The 27,172-nt window shown below is 35.9% G+C and overlaps 3 protein-coding genes across 3 annotated transcripts in view; all 3 read left to right on the top strand.

The window, feature by feature from the left end:
- LOC123867271 (nuclear migration protein nudC) overlaps nucleotides 1-5,641 on the top strand; it is a 39,253-nt gene extending 33,612 nt beyond the window's left edge. Inside the window, exons 5-8 of the mRNA XM_045909247.1 lie at nucleotides 2,639-2,827; nucleotides 3,297-3,369; nucleotides 4,643-4,772; nucleotides 5,382-5,641. Coding sequence (XP_045765203.1) covers nucleotides 2,639-2,827; nucleotides 3,297-3,369; nucleotides 4,643-4,772; nucleotides 5,382-5,433 — 444 coding nt within the window. The 3' untranslated portion in view covers nucleotides 5,434-5,641. The remainder of the gene's footprint in view (nucleotides 1-2,638; nucleotides 2,828-3,296; nucleotides 3,370-4,642; nucleotides 4,773-5,381) is intronic.
- An 874-nt stretch (nucleotides 5,642-6,515) lies between these two features.
- On the top strand, nucleotides 6,516-10,294 carry LOC123867268 (protein odr-4 homolog). Its single transcript, XM_045909245.1, has 7 exons — nucleotides 6,516-6,747; nucleotides 6,824-7,019; nucleotides 7,317-7,666; nucleotides 8,006-8,182; nucleotides 8,584-8,791; nucleotides 9,025-9,201; nucleotides 9,774-10,294. Exons 1-7 carry the CDS (start codon nucleotides 6,652-6,654, stop codon nucleotides 9,962-9,964), a joined length of 1,395 nt encoding a protein of 464 aa, XP_045765201.1. The 5' UTR covers nucleotides 6,516-6,651; the 3' UTR covers nucleotides 9,965-10,294.
- A 763-nt stretch (nucleotides 10,295-11,057) lies between these two features.
- Nucleotides 11,058-26,108, top strand: LOC123867270. The gene is made up of 4 exons (XM_045909246.1): nucleotides 11,058-11,641; nucleotides 15,204-15,695; nucleotides 20,690-20,828; nucleotides 24,161-26,108. Exons 1-4 carry the CDS (start codon nucleotides 11,438-11,440, stop codon nucleotides 24,466-24,468), a joined length of 1,143 nt encoding a protein of 380 aa, XP_045765202.1. The 5' UTR covers nucleotides 11,058-11,437; the 3' UTR covers nucleotides 24,469-26,108.
- The last annotated feature ends 1,064 nt before the right edge of the window (nucleotides 26,109-27,172 follow it).

Raw genomic sequence — 27,172 nt, 5'->3', positions numbered from 1 at the left:
TACTTAAGTCTAAAAAGTCGCATAAAAGCCTATGTAATAATCGGCAAATATTATACTTAGTAAGCTTTCATTTCTCTTATACATACTCGTATTTCTATAACACAATGCATGTTTTTAAATAGGCATGCTCTAACAAAGATTCCATACCTACTATACATATACACTATATTAATATTATAAATCTGCTTTATTTCGCCAGTCCCCGGGCGTAATCATGATAATTTAAAATAACAGGATGCTAGAGAAAGGATTTGTGGTGTCACAGAGCTTCACCTAGAGTTCATCACTAATCAGTAATCACTAACGGCCAACAACATTGCTATTTTTCAAATGACCATACATTTTTTGACAAATAAAAACTTGATAGACCGATTAGGTACAGAAAACAGATAACTTATCCTATCTGTTATCTGTCGATGGTGTTAAATTATATGACCATAAAAGAAATGAGAAAGCGAGATGCGAAAGGTTCCATAGATTTTACGAATTCTGCAGCGTGGCATAGAATCTTACCTTAGACAAATTTAAGAAAACTTATTTTTTTTTTACCACAGTAGTGTTCATTTTCTCACTCAAAGCATATCAATTTAAGCAATCTGTATCTTTATTAATGGTCACCTTACCACGTAATTGGTACTTTGGTATTTATAGTTTGAACTTGACAAATAGGTACATGAATTAATAAGCATATCAATGTTATCTACCCTGAACATAAAAGATACTCCGTTTAATACAGACTCCAATAACAGTAGGTAAGGGTAAGCCCACACTGCAAAATTTCATCTCGCGATTTTCTCTGCCGAATTCTCTGTCATGGAAAATGATAGAATCCTGCAGGAAAAATCGCACAGTGAGGCATTGTGGACCCTTACTGTTATTAAAATACACTTATAGATGATAGAATCATAATTAAACTCAAAACAATGTTGTGGCCGCGTAACCCGATCCTCAGCGAAGCGCTACCCAACCATAGACCTATAAATTATAATACTCTACCCAACTTAATATAATATTTTCAGCAGGCAATAGTCTGCTTCATATTTGAATCTAGATTTGTCAGATTACCTAAGTTTTTAGCTAGGGCGATGGTTGTGACCCTGACACTAAAGCCTACTTTGCCCCAGAGGACTAGACTAGTAGCACATTTGAATATGAAATACAATCCACAAATGTACTGATATGGATATGTAAGGGTACTTGGTGGGCAGATTTCTCGACACCTTTTTACATTATACCGCTCGAATTCGTGTATCGTTTTGATAAGCCGGACATTATTTTAATGACGTATTACTTCAGTTCGTGGTCCGGTTCAGACATCGGTAAATTCATATGAACCTCGTCCTTGCGAGGAATGCGAGGTCATCACGCCTTCGTGGCCGGTCGCGTTCTTTCGAGGCGTTCCTCTTGTGAAACAATATTTTGTTGTTTAAGATTTGATCATTCCGTATTCTATGCATGCTATTATGACGCAAGTGACCTGCACCTTGTTCTCGCGGACACAATTCCACTAACGACATCAAGTTGCATGTATTATGATAAGATTGTTCTTCGTAAATATCCATTTATGGCTAAACTTCGTAATGTAAATGTTGAGAATTAATTCAGTTCCTCTTTACTAAACACACTTAATAGGCACTGGAGATTTTTTTTGCTCATTTGACGCAATGTTGTATTAAAACGCTTAATATGTAATGAATCGATGATGAAATTACTGATTCGAGGAAGTGACTTCTAGGTAAAGATCACAGTTCGAACGTTTTAAGTTGAATATTTAATTTGAGAATTCGTCGGCGTTAGAAAAGTTACAAAAGATTTTGAAAATGTATGGCTTGTCGTCAAATTGAAGTTGCACCGATATCAAGTTCAGGCAGCTTCTCGTAGCTTCTTTGTCATGCATATATGAAATACAAATACCCCAACTACAAAGTTGGTATTTTTTCACTGTCTTCACTTGTAATTTACAAAATGATATTAATAATTGTTGCAATTTAACTTGAGAGAAATGTCGTAAGAGCTTTCATATCTTGTTAACCTTTAAAGTTTGCTTTTTCCACTGTTTCCAACAGTATCCGTATACGCATGATTTTAATTAGGTGTGATTTATTTAAGATTTTTTCTGAACTAAAGCACACAATACCTGACCTTAATAAAACTGTTTATATTTTGTAGTAAGTTGTTTTCCTGTTGCAACTTTTAGATCTTGACTTTTTCTATCACCTTTTGTCAAACTTGAATACCAAATCTCTCCATTCTAATCTGCAGACTAAAATGATTATAATTACTGTTGTATAATAATGATAATAATATCTTTATTTTCAGATAAAAATATTTACTTTATCATTAATTGGATGTGTTATGTGGGACGCAACGTGCATTGACACATTGGCCCCTCGTACGCAAAGTTACATTTAAATCCGTATGTCTATTATATAGCAAGTATAAAGTAGGTATAGGTACCTACCTAAAAATGTACATACTCATAGTATATTATAAGCAAAATAAATTATCATCCCGAATGATTTGTTGATTTTAAATTAATTCGCATGATGTTGCGAAAATCGGGACGAGTACTTACTGGGGTATTACCGACATTTTGGTTATTGCAAAAAATATAATGAATGTTTTCTCTATTACACAGTTGCGAGTTCCACTGCGTCAAGTGCTTCGCCCGCGCGATCTGTCTGTAATTATCAACAAGCGTCACCTAAAAGTGGGCATAAAAGGGCAGCCGTTCATTATCGATGGTGAACTGGATGCAGATGTCAAAGTCGAGGAGTCTACGTGGGTGCTACAGGATGGCCGCAATTTACTAGTCAACTTAGAGAAGGTAGGTATATTATTATATAGGTATATCTTATTAAAAGTTAGCTAGTGTAGATTATAGAGGTACTAGGTATTATATTATTATTTTGTTCGATCCCTTATAGGGCCTATTGTAGAGCCGGGTTTACAATCGGGCTTACACAGGTTAAAACAAGTGAGTTGTAGCCGGTTTTCGTTTCATTATTATTACGAAATGCTAACACGGGAGCTAATGATAGAATACCTTCGCCGGAAAATGTATGACACTTTGTGCCCCATTAGGTATTTCACATTTGATGTTTTGGTATTTCCAGTGGGATGCTAAATAACTGCGACTCAAGACGAGTTCTAAGTATATCTAGAGCTGATTTTAACTGTCGTAAACTGTACTTAATGATTTTTTGCAATGAATGAGTTATTGCAATAAAACGACGAATTATTGTTTTAAAGATTTAAATCATTGAGTAGGTATTAAGAATTGTTTTGTTTAACAGGTAAACAAAATGAACTGGTGGAGCAGACTTGTAACAACGGATCCCGAAATCTCTACTAGAAAGATTAATCCAGGTAAAGATACTATATTATTTATAGTCAAGGATTATTTCGATTCCATTAAACGTAGACGCGTTCCAATTTTCAATGAAAAGTTTCTTGCAGCCCATTGTGATCTACCGCCTGTCTCTTATCTAATCAAAGACTTTCCATGTATAAAAGTCACTGTGCTTAATCGATAAAATAAAACCCGGCCAAGTGCGAGTCAGACTCGCGCACCGAGGGTAACGTACTCGGGTATTTTTTCCGACATTTTGCACGATAATGCATAAAAATAAATAAAAATCTAAGAATATACAAGTAAAGCCCTTTTATATGATACCCCACTTCCTGCGTATACTGATACCTCTACCAGCGTAATTCTAGATTCTAGGACGGACGGACGTACAGAGAGACAGTCAGACAGACAGATAACAAATCGATCCTATAAGGGTTCCGTTTTTCCTTCTGAGGTACGGAACCCAAAAAATGAATAATTCGTGATAGGTATCATCTGAAAAATACAATTCATGTAGAGACTATATTCCCAAACTTAATCATTCTAACAGAAACTTGTTTTATGTCATCCCATAAATACTTTAAGATTTATACACTACACTAATATCGCAAGTGCTCGTAGGTATTTTAACGATCGTCGGGTCTGCAACGTCTACATTCCAATTAAATGGTTTAAACGCTAGTTAAACAGATTGCTTTGATCAGATGGCAGATTTGGCTTAATTAAATGCCAGATGTATAAATGATACGATCGCCTTCCGTCCGGATTTCCCATATGCGTCCTAGTTTGTAAGACATTCAAGGACGCCCAGACTCACAGCCAGTCTGGGTGTTGAGTTGTGGGAATTTTATAAAAAACTTTTTGCTTAATGCCATTGACAGCAGTTTGACCGTAAGCAGGCTTGGTAATTGGTACTTATTATAATATTAAAGGTTATATTTATTTTGATCAGGCTAGGAAAATAAACAGTAAGCACCTCCCGCTGACTTTACTCACAATAATCAGTGTAATAATGTTGGTAAGTGTAATGCTTTCGGGGTTTTCTCGGTAGGAACGGCTTTCCGAATTAATGATAGAAAGTTCTCTCTCTCCTCACATACACTTTAATAGTTTTTAGGGGATAGCTATTATAGTTTATATTTGTCAATGTATGTTTGTGATTTATAAAAGAGAGAAAAAATTCTCTAGACGATAAAAAATCGTTCTATTTCTATAAAATAACGAAATGTTGTGTTAACGAGGCGCAAAACTGTATACGTTAATATCGTAATACTTTCTATTTGCTTCTAGAACCTTCGAAATTATCGGACCTAGATGGAGAAACGAGAGGCTTAGTAGAAAAAATGATGTACGATCAAAGACAGAAAGAAATGGGACTGCCCACTAGTGATGAACAAAAGAAGCAAGATGTACTTAAAAAGTAAGTTAACTTCAGTTTGAAGAGAAAGTGGATGAAAAATATTTTTCAAAAAAGTCGTTCATTAATATTTTTTGTGGAGTTGTCCATATCCATATCAATAATATGATAAATTTAAAAAAAAAATGTCTGTCTGTCCTTCTGGCATCTTTTTATGATTCCATTTAACCGATTTTGATATTTGGTATAGAGATAGTTTACATCTCGGAGATGGATATAGGCTACTTTCTCCGGGACGTCAAAGAGTTGCCACGAGATTTTTAACATTTTCTAAATAGGTACACGCGGATGAAGTCGCGGCCATCATCTAGTCTTACATAAAAACTTATGATTAAAGAATAAGGAACAGAAGTAAATGCTACTGAATACGTAAAGTCAACAAAATTATGATAGGTATGTTCAGAATGATCAATAAAATCGCCTACGAAAACAGATTCTATAACCAGTTTGGTAAATAATATCGCCTTGGACAGGAACTTTGGATATTATGAACCATTTCCGCAAATAGTTTCGATTGCATAAGATGATTAATATACCTACGTATATAAATGTATAGATACGTAGTTACACACTATACATACTTAAATGCTTTTAATGTCCTAATTTTTACAGATTTATGGAACAACATCCGGAAATGGACTTCTCGAAGTGCAAATTTAATTAAGAGATGAAGAAATCATACTTTGATGTTACAGGAGTTTTTTAAAATCAAATCGAAATTTTGCAAAATTACTTATTCTATGCGAAAATCAAAACCATTTCGACGATCACACTCTATGATTCTTGATTTTATCGTCTAGCACACAATAATTATGTTGTAAAACTGAATGTTCGTCTTGAATAAAGATAATGTTGATTTAATAATTCAAATACATTTTGTTTTATTTAAAGACTAGCGATACGCCCCGGCGGCGTCGTACGTGTGGCTTATAATTTTCGTAGGGATCTCCAATTTTTTTTGAAAAATAAAATACTACCTATATCACTCAGGAATAAAATAATTATGTAGCTTTCTACCGGTGAAAGAATTTTAATTTTCAAAATCGACTCAGTAGTTCCAGAGATTACTTCCAAATTTGAAAAATTAACGGACATCTACAGTAGCGGGTGGCGCGGGCGGTTTGAAGGAAGAAATGCCTTGATAATTTATTTGTGCATGTTTTATTTTCTTACGAAAAAAAATATTTTTTTCAAAGTCCGATTCCTGTTCTTTTTTATTACTTATAGAACCTCTGGGAACACTTAATTCCACAAAACATTAACTATGCACGCAAAGCCAATAAATCCTCGCTACTATATCAATGTTACCCGTGTCTACTGTTGTACTTCTGGTACTTTTCAACTTAAGATCGCTGGCAACATTGGATTGTTTGTTTTTGATAAGAGAATAGGTAGGTAGGTGTATGGTCTGTGTTGGCGTTTGCTGGCAAGCGTGCTATGCCTTTTTGGAGTGTTTTTTTTTTGTCAAAGGTGGCCGGTTTTTGTGTTATACTGGTGTTTTTGGGTGGTGGAACTGACTGGGAAACGCTCTAAAGGGGCGTAGCGCGTGTGTCGGTAGGCGCTGGCACAGACGAAGTCCATACTTATGTAGTTTCCCTAACTTATAAATAACTGCAAACTTGACATTGGCTAATCTGTGTAAAGCCAGACGAAAGAGAGAAAAAAAAGAAGGTAGGAAACTAGGAAATAAGGAGATTGTGATTTTGAGTTTGACAGTGTGTGTCACTCTCTTTTTTGGACAGTGTTTGACATTGACAAATCAAATCGTGATTATTTTGCGTTTTGTCGCCACGACATATATAAAATAAATAATAAATTAAATAGGGTTCAAATCATTAAAGGTTTATAGTTGATATAAATGCTATCACAATAATCTTCAATAATGGTCAGAACGGTCTACTCTCCTGAATATTGTCTACAATATTTAGAACAATATGCCTCTCAGGAAAACTTTGTTTTGGGTCTAATATTGGGCCAGGTAAGCAAACACCAGTACGATTTATGTTATTTCCTTATTATACTTACTTGAATTCTTAAATTTATGCTATTTGCAGATCACAGAGGCTCGTGAAAACATAATTCACTTAGCACGGACTCCTGAAGAGAAAAGTCCAGACTCTGGTTCAGAAACTAGTTATGAGTCTGAAAAAACTGAGTCTGCCCGGAATTTATTGGGAGTATCGGAGGCGTGGGTGGCGGATCACGCCAAACATGTCACGCGCATGTTACCCGGCGGAATGTTTGTTCAGGGTAAGTTGAGAGATTGATAGTGTTCCATAGGTACTCAAAATGAAAACAAACTAAGCGTTAAGCTTGTTCAAAATAGATATATTATGACAATAATAGATGGGTTTAAAACTTAAGTAGTGAGTACCCACTGTTCAGTAGCTTCTCAAATGGTAGAATATTTGCAGATGCTCAAGCAGACTTGTATTTTAAGGAATATTGGAGTTGCCTATGCAGTGACAGCTTTAAGCAGCCATTTATGACTACTTGAAGCTGTGCACATATGGCCATTTGCTATTTTTTATTATGTGATTCTTTCAGGTATTTTCATTACTAGCGATGAAGACATTTTTGAGGATCCCAACTACTTCAGCAAAGTTCGATCAGTATTAAACTACACATACAAAGCTCTAAATGCTAACCAGTACATGTATGCCAACTATCCACATTCTAATGATAGGCTTATATTACACATGTCTACTAATACAAAAGTATTAACATGTAAAAGTATTGAAGTTGGATCTGGAAAATCTGCTTCCATGAAGAATGTTGATTGGAAATTTGTGCCGAAACCTCAACAGTGGCAGAGATTAGATTGCTACTATGAATTTGATGATGTTTATCCAGTGGTTGTTAAGAAGAGTGGAATATCAGTAAAGCAGCAATTCCAGGTAACTTTCTCATACTATTATTATAGTTCTCATTTAGTTATTTCACAGTTAAACAAGTAGCTATTTGCTAAAAAGAGGTGCATTCTATGTGACCCATATGACCCTGTTACTGCACACTGACAATGAAATCATGATATAAGTAAAAAAATCTAACTAGTAGGTCTAAAGCGCCAGGCAATTAGTGTTGCTTACACATTTCTCCAAGGTTTCTGCGATTTGTGTATCTTTTAAGCAGACTTAGGAAAACTAAAATTTACTTGGACATCATGTGTGAGTGAGGGCAGGTTATACATTTATTTTAAAATGTACAATGTTAATTTGAAACAAATATTATTTCAGCAAATTTTGGAATCTGCCCACAAAACTATTGAATCAAGTGTAATATTCATTGATGGTGAACTGAAGGATGGTTCCGAGGCTTTGGAGCAGCTTATCAAAAAGAAAAGGCCCAAAAATAGTGTCAAATCTGCACAAGACACACCCAAATCAATGCACGTATCTTTATTTGTGCCATTCGTAAGTGATTCAATTTTATCTTGATGACCTGAAATGACTAGACCTACCCTTCTCCACGTTTTCTTCAAGCTACGCGACATTGGCAAAATAAATTGTGCTGTGGTGACACTACCAAAAGTCACAAACGAAGAAACAACAAACGGGCACAATACAAGCACAATATATTAAAGTTTGCTAACAACCAAAACATTAATTAATCTATCTGTAATCTTTCAATGGCAATTTTGTGGTTATTTATCAAAAAGCAGATGGTCTCTTTTGAATATTAATGGTAACTGTGTGGGGATTGGCAGACTTCACACACCTTGAGAACATTATGCAGACCTATCAGGCAGGTTTCCTAACGATGTTTTCCTTCATCTAAATATATGTTTAGTCTAACCTGAAGTTTTTTTTTTCAGGAAAATAGTCTCCCAGAAACAGTTGAATACTTGGAATGCGATGGCAGCATACACTTCAGTGGTGTTGTGTCGTCGAGTGTGTTCATGTATCCCAAGGCTACGGTCAGTGAAACCATTGCTGCCATCAAACAGGACATAATCCGCTCATTGGCTTCACGATTCACAATGCACTGTGATGCATTGATTGATGACAATTTGCTGCCTGAAGGTGATTAAGTTATAATATACTATTATAAATATAATATAAGGATCCAGCTTTATTCAAATGTTCAGAATCCGGTATAGTGAAACATGACATCATAAACATTAGATGATTATTTTATAACAAACAGAGGACATGAATTTTACGTATATTGCGTGATCCTCTATTCAATAACCACAAAGACAGAATAATTAGACTTTGACATAGCCACATCCCTATATTTTCCGTCCACATTTCAGAAAAAGTCTGCTTCAACGAGCCACCAAGGCGAGTGTTAGTGCCCGTGAGCACACTCTATCTGTGCGACTATCTCTTCCCTGGTGAAGCACCAGCTGAAGCTTTGCTGTCAGTCAAAGAACTTCTGGACTTGCAAATAACAGAGGCTGATGTGATTTGTGATGTTGAAACGCCTGCAGGTAAATAACTTTTGTAAAATTACTGTTTTTAAATCTGTAATAGCTAGTGGAGTCATTTCAAAGGCATTTCAATTTAAAAATATTTGGTTGTTAAAGACACAAGGAGACCAAAGTTTTTGAAGTCTGGTCTACACTTCATAAAAAATCCCTAACTAAATAACGAAAAAAAAGGGTTTTCACAGGATTTTTTAAAATCTAAATCCGGTCAAAGTCGCAAGCAATATCCAGTCCATAATGTCAGTGGCCCCGATTCTTTTGTCTTTCTCTAAACAAAATTTAGAGTATATCTGCATCTGTTTCTTTTTAATATTGCTATATAAAGGATGAAGCATGAATTTTACATTTAGAGACTCTAAATTTTAGTGCACGCTACAAATTCAAACAATAGGCTCGCGACTGGCAGCTAAAGTCACGTGGTTTGACAGCTCTAAATTAACTTTAATACTGTGTCTGTCCTTTTCATATTACATCAGTAAGAAGAGGATGCGAATACTCTAAAATTTAGTTGTGCTCAGAATCAGTACCAGTATCTCCATTAATATATATAAGATGATGTCTGTATTCTATTTCAGATACTTCTGAATTCGATGCTCTAGACCGCGATGCAAGCAGCGAGGAATCGCTGGCGACGCCGCAGGAAGCCAGCCAGTTTATGTACATCACGGGAATTTGCTTCGCTATGTTCGTCCTCATAGTTTCTATTTTTGTCCATTATTACGATTCCATTGCACTGTGTATTGGTCAACTACTCTCTAGGTCCTAATTGTAATTATTATTATTTAAAAAAAAATGTTTTATACAGAGTGTTATTTTATAAGCGGTCAGTCAGGCGAAATCTTTCAGATTCAATTCATTAGATGTTTTTTCGTTGTTTAGCAGTTATAACTTTTAAAATAATACCCTATATAAGTATCTATCGAAGAATAAGACTTATTTTGTTTGTAACAGTCTTACGACTATATAAAAGCAGTACTCAATGTATTATAACAATTTTAATAGTGATTTAATCATAATAATACTATCGAAATGCACCTGTTTTGTACAGACAATGCTTTGTAATTTAACATTCAAGAATTAAATAATTATTTTCATACTATTGTATTTTATTCTTATAAAACGAGGAACATCTTAGCCACAAGCGCCACAAGTTAGTTTAGTGTCAAAGATCCTAGAAGCGCCAGATGTAACTTATTTTCTGAGAAACAAAATGTGTAGGATATTTGTGTTAATGGGTACACACATATTTTGTTACTCAGAAAATACTTTGTCGCTCCTGGGATCTTGCTCTGTGGTACATACGTTAAATCGGTTAAAAAATCGGTTGTGTTATGAATTATAATATTACTTACCTAAATTATATTGCTTTATAAATTATAATGCTGATTGCACATTATAGTCGAACCATGTAACACTGAATTACTTTGTAGAAAACGAAGGAAATTCGATATCACTTGCAAGCATTTCTAGTGAAATATTCGATATTTCTAGTAGGTACTGCATATTAGCTTGTCTAGTAATGTAGAATTTAAAATGATTCAACTTTCTTGATTCTCTAGCATTAAAAAAAGATGCCAGCGAATTGAGAAGCTCCTCCTTTTCTTAAATTGGTTAAATAGAATCGAAATTCGAATGTGAGAATCATTTTCGTGTATTCTTAAAAGCGACATCTAGTGTCGTATATTAAATTTAATATAATCTTTCAGTAGATGGCAGGGCGAAGAAAATGTCCGTTCGCTATGGTTCGTAATATAACGCTGTCATTGAGAAAATCTTCTTTCATAGTGACTTGCGCACACGCATTTATGTTCTTACGTTTAAGAGTGGCCATGAGTGCGAAAGAGACGACCGATAGTGATTGATAATAATTTGTTAGTACTTTATTAATGGGTAGTGCTATCGCATTATCGTGTGTGTGATGTCAGATTTGATAGTACCAAAGCGAATAAGCGACAAGTGCTGTCTGTTTCACACACAGGCAGTTAACTAATTGGGCTAGTTATGTTCAAAACATCGCGTAGTGTTGTCATTTCTTACAAAAATGTTTGCTCATTGTTGTGCTAATTCATGGATGTGATCAATGACTAGAGTAGTAAATCGGGAAAAATGTGTTCATAAAAATAAAACTACGCAGTAAACAAATAAAATGAGTGCGGCGTTTACCTTGTTATTTATTCAATAAACCGGTTTCAATGCAAGTTTTCTGTGAGATAACGCTGAGGGACCGACTTTGTTTATAATGGCATTTTCGCTAAATAGACTGAAGAATGCTTTCAACGTTAACAAAAGCAGTCAGCTGGCCGGTAGTGGAAGTTTGGACCCGGAAATAGGTTTCAAATTATCATTGCATCCAATCAGTAAAAATTTATACGTGACTGTTATCGGCGCCCGGCATCTCCCGTCCTTGTTTGGACTCAGTCGCGCTCATGGCTACCTTGTAAAGGTAACTTCCTATATTGCTCCCATAATAATACCTAATAAATTACGCAATCCATGTCCATACTAATATTCAATGCGAACGTGTGTCTGTCTGTTTGATAGCTTTCCACGGCCCATCAGATTAACCAATTTTGACGAAAGGCAGTGACGGATACCTATGTGGTAGTTTTTATACCGGAAAATCAAAGAGTTTCCAAGGGATTTTTGAAAACCAATATCAATGCGGACCAAGTCGCAACTCGCAATCAGCTGCATCTTATAATAATTGTGTAGGTATGTTCTGGTAGATGGCCTAATGTGTATTTTACTAATTAACTGTTGGTATGATCGTATACGTATCTACCTATTATCTAATTTTCAGTAGCAACATTGTTGATACCTTATCGTTAAAATTAGGACTAGGTATTCAACTAGGCGCCTACGGAAGCTATGTGTAGGTCTCCATCTACCTACCTAAGTAGGTATCTCATGACATGATTAATTTAATCAAAGATGAACATTCCAGTAGGTAGGTGCATAATTGTATTAAGGTCAGTATCTCGTTTGTGGTTCAACTTCATTAGGGTCGATTCATAATGAGGCAGAGTCGAAGCGAAGGGCCAAATTCTTCACAATCAAAGCGAGTTGCGTTGTGAATTCGCGCGTTTGTGAACTAAATAAACATTCTTTTTTTTTGTTCATAAGTAGGTACCTAAGTAAATTAATTTCTCGTCTGTATCTACCTACCTACTGTAAATCGGTAGCAAAACCACCGTATCGCAATTTCCGAGGTGGCTGACACAGGACAGCTAGAGTCAAGATCCAAGATTCGTCGGATGCCTAGAGCATAGATTAGGTAGCATAGATACTTATAGCCTTGATGCGAGCCGCTCAAAGAAGTAAAGAGGTGCGTCTTATTTATGTCTGTAGAATTTTACGCATTACGTTAATAGAGCCCGAAGCTGAAACCGAAAGCTCGCAGGTCCTGACTCCTGAATAATGCGTGCCTACGAGGTCGAGTGTAGCAAAGAGAGGTGGTGAGCGAAACGATGTATTTTGTATGATTTGCAAAGAGCAACTGCTGAGTTTCTTGACGGCTCTTCTAAGTAAAATCTACATTTCAAACTGGTCGTAGAGTCACAGACGTAGCATGAGACACTAGGTAGGTAGGTACCTACCTAGCTGTTGTCCTATTATGAATTAAGTACTTAAATTATAAGTTTAGATTTTTGGTAGGTTGGTAGATAGGTATCCTACCCTACCTATCTACGGATGAAAGCTAAATATTAAACAAGTGTAAATTAAAAATTTATAACACTCCCGACAAGCGAAGGTTACAGTAACTAGAAAAGAGCTGATAACTTTAAAACGGCTGAACTGATTTTCTTGGATTATAGCTAAGAACACTCTCGATCAAGCCACCTTTCAAACAAAACTAAACTAAATTAAAATCGGTTCATTAGTTTAGGAGCTACGATGTCATAGATACACACGTCAAACTTATAACACCCCTCCTTTGGGTCGGGGGTTAAAAATTACTGTCAGGGCCGATTTTTTAATCAGCAAATAAATATCCGAGGAGTAATATTGAGGGGTTGACAGTTTTTGTGTAGGAAATTAGTCAATTTGTCAAATCTATTCCTCAGATAATAGTTATTTTGACGATTGAAAAATCGGCCCTTAGTCTGCTTTATCTAAATGCGCAGTAGGTAGGTATAGGTACCTACTTATTACCTACTATTTATCGAATTCGGTTCAACTCAATTAGGAATCTTGCTATTGAAACGATTATCACCTATTAGTTGCGCGATTTTACAATCATGCTAAGTAATTTAACCTACTAATTTTAGAAACGTTAACGCATACGCATACCAACCTACATATTTTATTGAGCTTATTATAACTGAGGAATTTATAGATAGATGAGTCATGACGAATTTATAGGAGAAAAACATTCGGATCAATCGGTCTACCAATCCGCACCTGGTCAGCATGGTCAAACCCTTCTCTGAGAGAAGACCCGTGCTCAGTAGTGAGTCGGCGTCCGGCGATAAGTAGGTTGATCATAGATGATGATAATGATGATGAAGATTAGGAATGCCTGATATTTTAAGCCTTTAATCAATAAAGGAGTAGGTAAGAAAGAATGCTAAGGTTGTGTTGTTTCATTTTTAGAATTTCGTATTTCCAGAGAAAAAAGGAACTTTCATAGGATCACTTCGTTGTCACTTGTCTGTCTGTCTGTCTCTCGTGTATGTCAAGACTCATCAAGGGAATCATACCTATGAAGTACTTCCCGTAAACCTAGCATCACGAAAATCGTCAACTAACATTTTCTTATAGCACAAGTGAAGGAAAAAATCCGAAAACCATGAATTTGTGGTTACATCACAAAAAAGTGTTATTTCTTGTACGATGGTACGGAATCCTTTGGTTTGCGAGTCCGACTTGCACTTGACGGTTTTTTTAATTATAAAGCTAGCTTAGCCTAGGCCTGCAGTTACAGTCTTATTTTCTATCTACATATTGTAACGAGTATTTATTCATCCAAGATTGTAACTTAGATGTGTAAGTATTTGTCAAAGAAATTTTAAAAATCTTTGTTGTCTATACTAAGTATTAAGTTAGACCTGTAAAGTAAAGCCGTAAAGTTGATTCAGATAAGTAGGTATCTATAGAAACTTGTTTAGTCACCGCTACTATTTTCGAAAAAATAATCCTGATCCTCCTGAACATCAAAAAAATAAACACTGAGTAGGTATTATAAAACTGTTATAAAGAAAGTTTCTTGAACGATTTTTCGAAAAATTTAGCGAAAAAAAAAATCTATCCGACTTTACAAAAATATAATGAGCCCCAAAATACCACTTTTACGAGTTGAATTTCCCAGTACATTGAAAAAGTTGAAAAAATTCTAGAGAGATGAAACGGATGGTAGGTAGTTTGGCCGGATACCGGATTGCCGGATGTCCTTTCAGCTTTCAGCTCCTTGCAGTAGCGTCTACTTTAAAAATGTACAGATTATACTACACTAACAACAGACTGTATTATTAGATACTATATTGACTGTAGATCGACGCTCACCTATATTTTCAGAGATAGGTACCTACTACTATGATCCAAGATAGAAGAATGCCTACCTACCTTATCCATAAGATCCTCAGTACCTATATTTTGTAGGTAAGTACATACTTAGATTTAGTTATTGCTCAATAGTTACCTACCTGAGTACCTACCTGCAATACAATGTCATGCACGCTCAATACCAAATGGTTTTTCGTTATCGAAGGCCCTATTCACTGTCAGTGGTCTTATCTATCGCTTATCAACGTTTGTGGTCGTTTGTATGTAACATATCTTTACTTTCACATTATCTACTACGTATGTCCCTAATTGTAGGTAGTTATTTTTATATGTACATATATCTAGGTACCCATTCAAGTATCCACAATATAAACAACTGGAACCCTTTATTTTAGGCTAGGAGACTATTCGTCTTGTTAAAAAGAAACATTTTATTCTAAGTTGCCTTATTTACAACTATACATACCTACATCTATTTCTTCTAATTCAAGCCTTAATTTCAGGTAAAACTTTTTCCCGGTGAAAGTAAATTTGAGACAACGTTACAAGAAAGCTCTTGGCCTATTTGGAACGAGGACTTCAAGTTCCAATTACGACACAAAGATACAAAGAAAAGTTCAGATAAAGTCGATCTTCAAAGTTTAGTGGCAGGACATTTCTTATCGTTAACAATTTATGCTATACTCGAGCCTCCTAAAACAGAGGAAAGGAGGAAAAGTGCGAAAGATCTGAAGAGTACAAAATTAGTGAACGATGACGAGCAAAAGCCGAAAGGCGGTTTATTTGAGAAAACATTCAGCAGTTTTAAATCAACGAAGACTGAGGCTATCGCCCAAAAATCAATTTTGGAAAAGCGCAGGACTGTTGGCGCGGCGACGTGGAATTTCGATTCAAAATTATTTCAAAACGATCTCAAGAATGGTCTGATTGGCACTCCAGATATTTGGAGGCCTATCAATGCTATTGCTAGTGGACTGGCTGCTGCGGATTCCCGAGTAAGTATAGAGCTATTTTTATATATTTTTTAATATTTCCCCTTCCCCATTTCAGTTTATATCAGTTTAATCGTGTAATAAACATCAGACTAAGTAGGTACATACCTACCTAAGTAGATAGGTACTTTAATGTTCCAGAAATGAGTAAAATTTCGAAGTACCTATAGTAACTTTCAGTCGTTAACTTTTAATCATTCCTCTGGAACGTTGTAAAGTGCTTTTCAATGACATTGTCATTAACACTGTTGGAAATATTATTTTGTTACTCGTCTCGTTAGTTAGAGACGAGTGATCACACACCAAAATTGGATAGAGATACGTGGGTGGAAAACATTACCATATTGTGTGAGTTGAGTCGGAAGAAAATCGTCTTCTACCATCACCAATAAAAGTCGCCCATAGTGTAAAAATAAATCAGCATCCGATTTGGCCACCTTATATAAAATATATACCTAATATAAAAGCACTCTAAAATGTTGAAAAGGATGATTTCTGATGCAAAAATATGCTAAAACTTAACTCTTAAGTCATTTTCTGCTTACTATTTAATACAGCCGCAATTCTTTATTAAAGAGTGTCTTTTAAATCACAATTTAGATGGGTCATCTGTATTGCGCTATACATACCATAAAATAGGATTAGATCGTACTCGATGAAACCCACTAGCTAGGACTAAGTAGGTAGGTACGCATAGATTCAAATTTTTTAAGAATCCCGTGGGATATCTTTGATTTTCTGGAATAAAAAGTCGCCTATATTCGTCTTCGTGATGTAAGTAAGCTATAGCTATGTACCTACCCGTGAAAATCCGTTTAGCGTGAACAAGCACTAAAGCGGCTGGAGGATAGTAATAAAAGGTAAGACAGACTAAGACACAGGCTAAAAGACAGACATACACATTACACAACAGACATATTTTTGTATTTATTCTTCTAGAAAAACTGTTTAGAGGTAGAGCCTTTTGACCTAGTTCCTCCTTCACATTTCTACTATCGTACTGCAAGGCATCGTTTTGTCTGCAGTCTGCACTCGTTACGTAGTCGAAACTCGAAAGTCCACGGACGGACGGCTAGGACGCTCTTCCGGCGACGGTTTTCTCGCCCATTTTTAAAATAGGTGGATACCTTCAATCAAAGAAGAATAGACATTTTCTAGCCAAGCGCGCTCCATCTTAGGCTGCATCATCACTGGCAGTAGATCTGATGGCAGCTTAGCGCTAGTCTATAAACTTTAAAAAAATCATCTAATGTTGTACTTATGCTGCGTCTAGTAGTGTAAAGGTAAATAACATTGTATGGAGAGGTCACACCTTGGCCGGTTGGAACACGCCTTGACTGAGGCAATCCCTCGATCAAGACGTGCTGGACCTTGCAGTTAGGTAATTTTGAGATACTTCATGACCAATTTAGAAAATGCGACCTATGTAGATATGTAACTATAAAATAAGCTTATGAAGTCAGAGTGGTACGAAAAATTGTACCTACCTACGACCTTTCTAAAGAACTTTCTTTCTAGGCAGATATGAAATTCCATAAGCATGTTTATTTATCTGTCTTACCTACTTAATGTGAGGCGTAATGGGAGATTCAATAAAGGCGCGACGTGAGTCATCAAACTGGTTGATTTTTTTGAATATTCTTGCTTCTTGTTATATTATTGGTAGGTATACGGGTGAGACTGAGAACGGACAATAGAATAGGTTTGACCTCGACCGCTCCCAGATACAGTATGTAGGTATAGACACCCTATCATTAATTCTGACGCAACGCTTCGTCGACCTTGATGCTTCTTCATATTAGATTTGAACATTCTTATAGCAATCAGGTATTTTTGTATAATTCTTTATTTATCATCTCTTAAAATAAAATTACTGTGTGATCTGGCTTTAACTTACGTACTTACCTATGTAATGTAGGACTTAACGTAGTAAAAAGTAAAGTAAAATATTCTTTATTGTACACCAGCAAGACAGTAATATATAAATAATAACAATAAAGAACTATGTACAAGAGGCGGCCTTATCGCTAAAATAGCGATCTCTTCCAGGCAACCTTAGGGTGAGGAGATAATAAAAATTAAAGAAAGTGGAAGGGGTGTACTAATAAAATAAAGTAAATAAACATTATGTATATATAAAATTTAAAATAAATAATTAAGTAAATAATAATAATGATATTACAGTAAATAAGAACGGAATAAGGATAGGAATAGACGACAGTAGGTTAGTAGGTTATACTATTATTATTTATAGCCTCAATAGCTCAACGGATGACCGTTGAGCTATTGGATGAACGGATGACATAGGAGCGGACTGAAATCCGAAAGGTCGGCGGTTCAAACCCCACCCGTTGCACTATTGTCGTACCCACTCCTAGCACAAGCTTAAGGCTTAGTTGGAGGGGAAGGGGGAATGTTAGTCATGATTAAAAATGGCTAATATTCTTAAAAAAAATACTAATTATATACTTGGGACTTGGGAAGAATCTTTGATATCAATATTGGTACCTACTACTAAGTACTAACCTGTGGAGTACCTTCAAACTACGATATGGGTCTATTTAGCCGGCAACTGTTCAAACATAATATACAGTATTTCTGATGCTGCAGTTTTTCATGGGCGCAGTAATCACTTAACGTCAAGTGCACGGTGCACCTGCTTCATACTGTCAATAATTAACGCTTTGTTGGTTGACATTTTCATTCCAGTAATCTCGTTTTCTTATCTATTGTCTGGCATTACGGCTTTGTAATCAAGATTCTATGCGCTTAATGGAGTCTCAACTCTCAAGTTAGGTACCTACCTATTTGTTTTTAAAGGATAATTTTTAAGTGATTTTTTAAACCCCGTGAATAACATTTATGGCTATAAGGTCCTCTTTTTGGCTTCTTTAAAAATCCAATAATACATTAACCTATCGTTATAATATTATAGTTTATCCGTATTCCATACTAATATTATTATGAATGCGAAAGTGTGTTCGTCTATATTTCTGTCTGTCTGTTTGTCTGCTAGTTTTTCACGGCCCAACTGTTTAATGGTATTTTAATGGTAGGTACAGAGTTAGTTTAAATCCCGGGTATGGACATATCTTTTTTTCTTTAATCTTTTTATCCCAGAAAATCAAAAAGTTCTCACGGAATTCTTCAAAACCTAAATCCACGCGGACGAAGTCGCGGGTATCATCTAGTAATTAATAAATCTTTTGTAATAATTATTTACAAAATGCGTAGGTATAGGTATAATGCGATCATAGGCATAGGCTATCTAATGTTATCGCTAGACCAATTAGCCTTGTAAAAATATAATAAGAAAAGACCTGACTCATTGACTTATCTATCTATTAAGGGATCACTTATCAAGACCCAGTTCAAAACTGGGTCTTGATAAGTGATCCCTTGGATCCTAGAAAACTGTTTGCACAGAGGTTCCCTTTATAATCTAGAGTCTAGACATACAATAAGGCCAGATTTTCCGTAGTTTCCACGGAATCAAGAGGCCTTATCGACGGGTGAAGCCGCGGGCAGTCCCTAAATCCATATTATATTTCCCTAAGTAAATATCATTAGATTAATTTTTTTAGATTCAAATTGAAAGGTTCTATATTCCACTAACCAGGAACTTTCCCCTCAAGTCGAGCGTCAGTTTTTTTTCTCATGACAGGATTCGATGAATACCGCGATAAACCCCCTCCCGAAATCAATTCCTGGTTATGGCCATGTATTGTGTCACTTGTATTAAATCAATCTGGTAGGATAAACTCTTGTCGCCATGGAATATTTACCTACCTACCTAGGTTGAAGCATTTCCCAGCGTTAAAAAAAGGGTCTGCAGTTTCCTCTTGTATTCTTCTTCTTGTATTGCCGTCTCCTATCGGATGTTGAGAACCATTAGGGCTATCTGCACCTTTGATGCAGCTGGTTCGCGGAATAAAGATCGGGCTCTCCCGTACAAATAGCGTATGAGGCACGATGTCCTTGTTCGGTCAGTTGGTCTTTTGCTGACTATTTCCTCCTGAATTATGAGCGGAACGGAGTCGTATTTGCTGTTTCTCAATATATGACCGAAGTACCTATTCCAACTTCCGCACTTACAGTTGACCGTTCAAAGTTGATAAGTTCTACCTATATGTTTTTGAATATCATCATATTGTAATCCGCATATTGTCGATAGGTATCACATTAAACTTGGATAGTCATCTAGAAGCTTTTTTCATCAAAACCCGTATCTCTATGGAATAGGTAATCGATAAGACGATAACTCAAGTGATGTAGGTTCCTATTCAGCGGGAAATAACGATGTTGAATATGTATTAACGATCCGAGTGGAAAATCATTTTTATGCGAGAAAAATTTTGAAAGTGTGTTTTGAAGAATGAAGAATAAAATGCTTGGCTTGGTTAGATATTGTAACCGAATTCATTTACGAAGTTATACGTAGGTAGATAGGTAAAGATATAATTTATTTAATACCGTTTTCGAGACAAACAATTTAGAGCAAAAAGAAAAGGCATTCTTAATTATTTGCACACTAGCCAGCTTGTTGCATTTGAGATTGCATTTAGAACTTGGAATAAAATATTCACTCGTTTAGATTTTTTTTTTGCTTATTTTTCAATTTTATATATTAATACATAGTGCGTACATACTACTTAGATTATATTTTATAATCGGTCGAAAATGTCAATGTTTACCTAAATCGCTACTAACTTCATGATCGCTGGTCGTTCCTACCTATGTTGGGGCAATGCGAAACTTTCAGCTTTCATAAAATAACGAAGCTGTTTACCACATTTGCCATAAAGTGGTACTAGCTGTACCTAGTTAGTTGTTTTAAGTCATTAATATCATTTTGTAAAAATAATTTTATGTAATGTATATTTAATAAAGATTTATTGAACATGGTTACATAATTATTTTGCACACGACTGTGTTGTAAAAATATTATTTAGGTACAGAGAGAAAATATTTGTAAAATGTAACCTTTTTATTTACAGAGAGAAAACAAGAAAGGTCAACTTGAGGTCACATTATTGTACACTGCAAGCGAGGACGGTTTAAATGATGTAGTGCAATTGACTGTCAACCGACTAAGATGTTCGGTTCAGACGATGCAGGAGCAAGAACAATATAAAGGTAATCTAGATCTTCTTTTTTAAACCCCGACCCAAAAAGAGGGGTGTTATAAGTTTGACGTGTGTATCTGTGTATCTGTCGGTGGCATCGTAGCTCCTAAACTAATGAACCGATTTTAATTTAGTTTTTTTAGTTTAGTTACCGTAACCTTCACTTGTCGGGTGTGTTATAATTTTTTAATTTACACTTGTATAGATAAATCATCAACATCACTAACAAAAGCATCCTTGGGGACATTATATAATTATTTATTGTGTAATTATATGTTACGGATATTATAAATAGGTAGGACCTACTCGATTACCTATTCGATTACTACGATGCGATAACAATGCCACCAGGGTATTAGGTATAGATACTCATTTGTGGTCCGATGGAAAACTGATACCGTTACTTATTTTGTAAGCTGATACGCAACGTCTCTTTAGTATTCAAAGTTGGTGCAAATACAGTAGATACCTATACGTATATCTACCTGCTACAACTTCAAAGGTGCCCACGCACTCGAACTGAACTGCAGCTGAACTGCGCGTCGCGGCAGCGCCCCGCACGATATTCTCTCCAGCCGCGACGCGCAGTTCAGCTGCAGTTCAGTTCGAGTGCGTGGGCACCTTAAGAAGACACGTGTAGGTAAGTAGGTAGGTACATGACTAATGTACTAAATACGTCATGTAAAGCATTTAGAAGCCCACCTATCTCCACTTAGTTTTTGCTTCGTGAGCAAAAGTTGCTTGTGAGTTTTGCAATTATCAAAAAGTTTGATAAGTTTAAAAAATTTATACGTTTTGGCTAGAAAGTTGATAAATCAGTTATTGAAACTTAACGTAGGTAAGTAGGATAGGCACGGTCTATAGCTAGGTACCTAACTACATATTTTTCCCACATCGTCTTAAAGTTGTGACTCTAAATAATATAATAAAGGATTATAATTTTTCTCACCAGACATGAGCTCATTACCGTCATGGTATTTAGTTATATTTACGGTTATTTATGCCTACCTAGTATATTTAGCACACTTTGTTAGCTCTTTAGTTATTACCTATTGCACGTTGGATATAATATTATATAAGTACTTATAGGATGTGTATAGAGGGGCTTGTATTAGAATAGGCATCGGTATGTCATTGCGATGGCAAAGGACGCTGTTAGCGAATCACCCCCGCGCAGGTGTGACTTTCAGGTGTAGGTACATACCTATGTGAAAATACGTCTTGTATTAGATACCTACCTATCGACACGTTCGCTACCTATTTACATTTATTTATATAAGTATATACTACGTGTAACTTCGCATTAAAATGCATTTGCTTTCGTATTTTAAAATACGCTACTTTCTTCAGAGTTAGTAGCCAACCCGGTCTATACCTACCTAGTACCTACTTTGCATTTTGAAAGACTCCGTCGTACAAACTGTGCTATAAATTTTCATGAGGATTTAAGCCGTTTTAAGCTTCCATATTGGCAGTAGACTATAGTGTATCGCAGCCGGTTAGAAAGAGTTGCATTTTAGAAGTAGAACTTCTGTGAAAACGTCGAATAGGTTTTTTTTTATTCATGTAGAGGAGGAAAATCCTCATGAATACGTTTGGCATCCCCGACTCCACTGCAGGTGTTTAGCAGTGACCTACGGGCTAAAAACCTCCACTCTTCGATGTCTCTGTTCATGGCTTTTCGGTATTGCGCGAAGCATTGCGTCAGGAAGGCAGCTGGTTTTTAGGGTGTGGTTCTTTGCCTCTCCCATGCATTATCTTGCGTTTTTATGTGTTTGATAAACTTAGGGTAATTTTCCCATTCTTTCTCATTCTTTAGCATTCTGGGTATCACGTCGAACAGGTGAAACGCAAATTAAGTAGGTAGGGGTGTGAGCCTAGAAAATGCCCGTAAAACAGACAGACAGTTGTTATTTTTATTTTTTCCAGGTTTTTTCAATCTCTTCGATCACAGACAATACAGATAGACACTTCATTATTTATTTCTATATAGACACCTACCTATAGTTTCAAAATAAATTATTTTGTTGCCTTATTAGGTAGGTAGGTACCTACCTATATTTAAAACTAGATGATGCCCGTACCTTCGCTCATGTGGATTCAGGGTTTTGAAATCCCGTGGGAACTCTCTGATTTTCCGGGATAAAAAGTAGCCTATCCCCATATACAGGATGGAAGCTTTCTTTGTACCAAATAATTATATTATAATGACCGTGACTTCATTCACGTGGATTTAGGTTTTAAGGATCCCGTGAGAACTCTTGAATTTTCCGAAACAAAAGTAGCCTGTCCTTCCCTGAAATGCAAGCTTCTATCTTCCTGTATTGCCCTTCTCTGTATTCGTCGAGATATTATAAATTTCGTCAAGAATGGTTAAACAGATTGACCGTCAAAAGCTAGCAGAAATTAATGTTAAAGAAATCGGTAGCTTGAGGTTTGAGGCTTTAGATACGTGTATTGTTTTTTTTTTTATATTTAGTTATAACCTTCTTACTTGGTAGGTAGAAAAAAAATCTAAATAATTTTCTAATACAGTCACGTTTTGTGGTTGTATACGAGTTATTTTTATAAGTATCAGTAGTTGTGAATGTCTATATTCATTGCTCGATCGTTTAAGAATGGATTGCATTTTGTCGGAGGGGCCAGTGGGCCGTGTAATGCTGTTTAGGTACTTATTTAGAGGAGAGAGTATTCAGACGTGGATTGCGTATTGAATCATAAACAGCGAGGTCATTGCTGCCTACCAACATAAGCGTAGGTTCCTAACTACAACTGGTACCTGTGACCTGGTTATCAATGATTGCGCTGGGTAAGCAACGTAAATGCAAGTTAGTACAAAAGGGGGTTAAATATCACCATTCATATTTTATTAGGTACCTTGTGGTTATAATCTATAATAAATAAATCCACATAAAGTGGTGTACACTTTATGTGGATTTATTTTCTTGAAATATACAGCATTCCCCAAAAAAAAATCATACTTATTTCTATCTCTAGAATATGTACCTACAAGCTATTTCTGTGCTTTTCTTCAAGATTTCAGTGTTTGCACTCAAGGTAAAAGGTTACAGACAGACACACTTCCAAGTATGTGTAGGTATCAATTAGAAATCATTGAAAGCAGGTTTATTTCACTATATGGACGTATAATTAATTGTACATAATATATTTATGCAAAAAGGGTCCAATCCAACCCATATTACCTTTAGATACCCTGTTCAATTAACTAAATGTTGGACGTACTTTTTGCGCGAAAAATCCAATTTATCTAGCCGTAAGTAGTCAATAGTCATGACATACCTTAGTAAATAATTTTACTAATTTTGACTTTAAACTTTCCAGCGCCCCTGTACTTGAAAGCGACGATACTGGAAGCTAATAAAGCCGAATGCTATTGGAAAAGCGATAGATTCGCCCCGACCATTTCCGCCAGATGGGATCCCAAGTCTGCAACGGTCAAGTTAACCGTCTTCAAAGCGAGCTTGAATAAAGTTAGCATTTATATTAGCCTCGGGTGCAAAACTAAAATGGCCAAGAAGGAAATATTAGGCAAGGCGCACATTGAAGAGAAGTCGCCTTATACTGACAGCTGGAACGAGTGTTTGAGACAGCCGGGCATTCCGAAAACGTTCTGGGTCAATTTTGAGTGATTAAACCGTCCTTATTACGGCCTGTGCAGACGAGAGACTATAATTGCCCGCGGAGGACAAACATCGATCACTACGAACTGCATCGCATAACGCACAAGTTGGAATGGAAACTATAATATAGTACGGCGAAATATTGTAGTAAAAGTCGACTTTGTCCGCCACGGATAATAAGTCCCTCGTCTACGCAGACCCTAAAGGTGATCGCAGTACGAGGCACAAGAGCGCATGTTAAATTTTTCAGTTCATACATGTACTTTACCTACTGAAAGTATTACGTTTAACAGATTTGGTTGCATCGGCAGATCGAAATAAAGTTTGTATCGAATAAGTTCTTAAGTCGTGACTTATACTTAGCCTGAACTACTTTACTTTGCAGCTGAAGTCACTAGTACTGGCGGTCCTGAAAAATTTCGACCGTTCTTACGCCTCCTGCGGGCCATGCTCTCTTTGCGATCTCCTTGTATCGTCCAATGTCCTTGTTATTGAATAGTAATAATATCTTCATACTAAAAAAATATATATATGACATGATAGTATGTATTTAAAATAAAATAGTAAGTCGATAAGTTACACTTTACAGCAACGTTATTACTATTTACTTGTCAAAAATTGTTTGTCTCGTTCGCCTTTTTTTGGAAAAATAACAACGTTGCTATGTATCATATCGACAGATTACAGATAGTAATAGATTACAAGTAGAAAATGATCAGAGTATTATAGCAATATTGTAACCTCATTTTTAGGGTTCCGGAGTAAAATAAGGAACCCTTATAGTTTCGTTCAATCCGTCTGCGTGCTACAGCTGTTTTGAAAAAAAAAAACTATCGCAGCTGTTATTTACAATTTTAATTTAGCACAGATAAGGAAGCTTCACAGAAAATAAATCAAAGTACAGTGCGCGACAGGTTGAGATGGCGATCGGGGTATGACGCGGGGGGAGCGCGGGAGCTGAGCGGGAGTGCGGGGCGTCTCTACTCCGATTGCCATCTCGACCCGTCGCGTACTATAGGTAAGCTAGGTACCTCCTGAACGTGAAAAGTTAAACTTTTTGGGTTACCCCCTCAAATGGGACCTCATTAAATAGGTACCTATAAGTATTAAAATCACTACGTATTACGATTCCTTGAACAGTGTTTCGAAAAATCAGCCGTTCACGAATCCAGTTGGATTCCCCACTAAATTCTGAAGCTACTAGGTATATTTAAAAATCTGAAAAATTCTAAAATAAACATAATAGTATAAAGTTATATCGACTATTTTGAGACCAATAACTATTAGGCGACTTATGCAGTAAGTAGTTGAAACAAACTTTATGATGATACTAGCTTATACCTGCGACTTCGTCCTCGCGGACTGCACATATTATTTCAAACCCCTTTTTTACCTCTTAGGAATTGGAGTTTTATAAGCAAGACTGCGGAACCCTGCTTTATCCGTGTTCTAATACGCATTTTACAAGTTTTTGTTTTACTTTGTTAAAGTTAATATTATGTGATGTTAAAAAACATTATGATAAGGTAAATAGTAGATAATGCTATTAATAATTGGCTAATAAGTACTTTAAAATTTTAACATCATGGGAACAAGCGTATAATATGACAATGGAAATAAAGTTAAGGAATATTTTTGTATTATACCAACTTGTATTTTATTTTTGGATCCTTAGTCATATAGGTATATCTACATACAGTAAAGAACTACGGTTCTTTAGACCAGATTTATTCATCCTTATAGCTTCGGCTCACACGTGATTTCAACTAATTAATAAGTGATGATGCAGAAGATGGAAGCCAGCTAACTTAGTAGGATGATGATGATGATGAGATTAGTAGGAGATTTATGGCAGTTTTATTAAACCGGATAACCCGTAACGGTTTCTACCCGGTATTGTTCCGGAACGTTAAACCGTTTTGGCGGCACAGCTTTGTCGATATGGTGGTAACTAACCACGACCGTAGCCTACCACCAGACCAGGACAGAGACAATTAACAAATTATATATGTAATTCCAAATAGCCTCTGCTGGTTATCGAACCCAAGACCTCCCATTCCTAAGACCATTGCACCAGAAAGGAAGTCAAAAAAGCATCATGCATCCACGGAGAAGATTGAAACTCGACATCTCAAAAAGGTAAGGACATATATTTAATAAGGTATATTTAACACCATCAAAAGCTAACCTCTAGTATTACTATTTAACATTAATTATAGGAAAAATAAATGTTGAATAGTTACACCAATAGTACCTAATTATTCCCCTGAGCAAAAGCTGTAAATACACATTCAACACTAACCAAAGCCGCAGGCATTGGATATTTATTGGCAATGAAATACCAAATCGAACGGAATATTGGTGGTCATTTTATATCAATTTACCGATATCTTCATCAACTATCCCCTCGATGGTCAGCTTGTAACTCGACCCGTGTCAAAGCGATAAATGTTATGTTAACACTCGATTTTCCCCAATAGCTTACCATTTTTTATACAACACAACATGTAAGCTATCTATGTACTTAAATGTAAGTTGGACGTTGTTACGCGAAAAGGATTCAACACAAAGTGTTAGACTTAGATGTAGGTATTCTACTTAAAAATCGGACTATATACTTGTACATAGGTAGGTAGGTATATATTAAAGTACAATATACACTTATTATAATATTGTATAATATACAAGTTTAGAGTGTGATTATTAATAATTT

This window comes from Maniola jurtina, chromosome 7, assembly GCF_905333055.1.
Source record: "Maniola jurtina chromosome 7, ilManJurt1.1, whole genome shotgun sequence".
In the NCBI taxonomy this organism is placed as follows: Eukaryota; Metazoa; Arthropoda; class Insecta; order Lepidoptera; family Nymphalidae; genus Maniola; species Maniola jurtina.
This window is presented reverse-complemented; position numbering and strand designations above follow the sequence as displayed.

Excerpts from the sequence above, each read along its gene's own strand:
- LOC123867268 (XM_045909245.1), top strand. The coding sequence starts at position 6,652 with ATGGTCAGAACGGTCTACTCTCCTGAATATTGTCTACAATATTTAGAA. Across the intron at positions 7,020-7,316 it reads CGGCGGAATGTTTGTTCAGG|GTATTTTCATTACTAGCGAT; the intron begins GTAAGTTGAGAG and ends TGATTCTTTCAG. Across the intron at positions 8,792-9,024 it reads TGACAATTTGCTGCCTGAAG|AAAAAGTCTGCTTCAACGAG; the intron begins GTGATTAAGTTA and ends TCCACATTTCAG.
- LOC123867270 (XM_045909246.1), top strand. The coding sequence starts at position 11,438 with ATGGCATTTTCGCTAAATAGACTGAAGAATGCTTTCAACGTTAACAAA. Across the intron at positions 11,642-15,203 it reads CTCATGGCTACCTTGTAAAG|GTAAAACTTTTTCCCGGTGA; the intron begins GTAACTTCCTAT and ends CCTTAATTTCAG. Across the intron at positions 15,696-20,689 it reads TGGCTGCTGCGGATTCCCGA|AGAGAAAACAAGAAAGGTCA; the intron begins GTAAGTATAGAG and ends TTTTATTTACAG.